General features: G+C 39.9%; 1 protein-coding gene across 1 annotated transcript in view; it reads left to right on the forward strand.

Annotated features, from left to right (window-relative positions):
* The window catches only part of LOC132181657 (probable terpene synthase 12), a 6,271-nt gene extending 4,739 nt beyond the window's left edge, over positions 1-1,532 (forward strand). Inside the window, exons 8-9 of the mRNA XM_059594900.1 lie at positions 828-856; positions 1,365-1,532. Coding sequence (XP_059450883.1) covers positions 828-856; positions 1,365-1,532 — 197 coding nt within the window. The remainder of the gene's footprint in view (positions 1-827; positions 857-1,364) is intronic.
* The last annotated feature ends 510 nt before the right edge of the window (positions 1,533-2,042 follow it).

Consider the following 2,042-nt stretch of genomic DNA (forward strand, 5'->3'; position numbering starts at 1 on the left):
TATAGCATGCCAAAGTTATTCATCCAATATGTAACCCAACAGAATTCAAGATATTGAAAACAAACATAATTGGTCTCAAAATTCATACCTCACAGACATGTGCTAGTGTGCTCAAGATAGATTTAAATTGAAACAAGAAGCATCTCATGTTGCCAAAAGTAAGTAATAAGACTCAAAATCCCTAAGTCATATGATCATGTGTTCACAACTTTAAGCCTAGCAATGAATTTCAAACCAAAATCAAAGCTCAACCATATGCTTAAGAATGACATAACAGCAAAAATGGATTGTGTTTTGTTTTTCCATACCCCCCAACTTGAATCATACATTGTCCCCAATGTATGTATAGAACAAAAGAATAAGATCAAGAGTATAGGAATACCTGAATGAGCAGATGTGGGTATATCATACCCCCAAACTTGAATGAAAAAACACATGTCCTAAAAAATAGAGTGATACTCCAACCAAATACCAATCAAGTGCACACATTGTTGTAAAAATATAATCAAGGAATGAAACAACAATGGATAAAGTAAACCTGGATGGAAATCATATGCCCTGGTGGAGTGAAGAGTCAAGCGCACAGGGCCTGCACTCGATCTTATGAAACTGACTCATCTAGTCAAAATATATGGAATCTGCCAAGTCAGCGGAATCCATATCCTTGATGCGCGCAGTGTTCTCTGACCCTTAAGTTTAAATTTGAAGCACCAATCTTTTCTTCTCTTGGACCAAAGGGAATAAATTTTACCCACAAATGGGTAATTCCAAACGTCAGCATATCGAGGTAGATCCTTCTCGATGGTCTCTTTTTGCTCATCTAACAGCCCTAACAGACTACCCTCCTGGCCTCTTGGTAAGTCATAAGAAATAATGACCGGGACAGTGTCATCTGTCCCTAAAAATGAAGATTTTAGATTACCTGGAACAGGGGCTTGGGGCTCATATGGCATCTCGGGAATAAGAGATGATGGTGAAGAAGCCTTAGTGCTCGCTTCCTTGCTTTTTTTCCCGATGTAGATCCTGTGGGACCTCAATTTGCTCCTCCTTTGGCTCCTCCTTCCTTTCTTCCACGTGGTTTTCGACCACCTCTCCACTCCTCAGTGTGGTGATAGCTTGCTCATGACACAAAGTACTCTCTTCCTCCATGTAGTTTTCATCAGGAATGGCCACCTGGTGACTTTGAAGCTCTTCTTCTTCCATCCTATTGAGGTGGTTGATGATTTGTTCAACATGAGCTTCCATCCTGGCGTCTATCTCGGCGAAGAATTGAGGAGTATAAAGTTCCTGTTGAGATTTCACCGTCTGCTTTATCTCACCCGTTAGCTCACTTATCATTTTTAGTATCCGATCCTCAAAATTAGAATCTGAGGGAGGTGGTGCAGCCTGGTATATCTGTTGTGGAGGCCAGTAGATGGGAGATGGCTCCTCTTGATATTCTTGAAAGTCAGAACCCATCGGAGGAGGTGGTTCGGTTTGGTATATCTGTTGTGGAGTTGCTTGATATCGAGGAGAATAGGATTGACCATTGAATTGAGGATATGCCTGATGGTACAGTTCATGACGTTGTGGAGCATAATTCCCAGGAGCTTGAGTTTGCCACGAGAGATTAGACTGGTTGCTCCACGCCGGGCTATAGGAATCAGAATAATGGCCATTCCCCAGTCTAGAGAACGGTCTGTTCATATGCTCATAAGAATAATTAGAAAATTGTCCCGCTGTAGGACAATCTCTAATATGATGATAAGGACTATAGCAATATGAACATGGTCCATGGGGTGTTGGAATGCCTCCCCACATGAACTAAACTAATATAATTAACATAAAATAACAACAGAAAAATAAAAATAAGTAAAAATAAAAACTCACAAACGGCCCTTAGGTGCACTTAGGGACCTGTTTGCATTTTCTAAAATAAAATCAACACAAAACAGAATTTTTAATTAGCAACTTAAAACAGAAAAATAAATCATTAAGCTAAAATTAATCTCTAAATTTAGATAATGAAACCGTTAAGCAGTCCCCGGCAACGGCGCCAAAAA

The sequence above is a fragment of the Corylus avellana genome, chromosome ca5, assembly GCF_901000735.1.
Source record: "Corylus avellana chromosome ca5, CavTom2PMs-1.0".
NCBI classification, from domain to species: domain Eukaryota; kingdom Viridiplantae; phylum Streptophyta; class Magnoliopsida; order Fagales; family Betulaceae; genus Corylus; species Corylus avellana.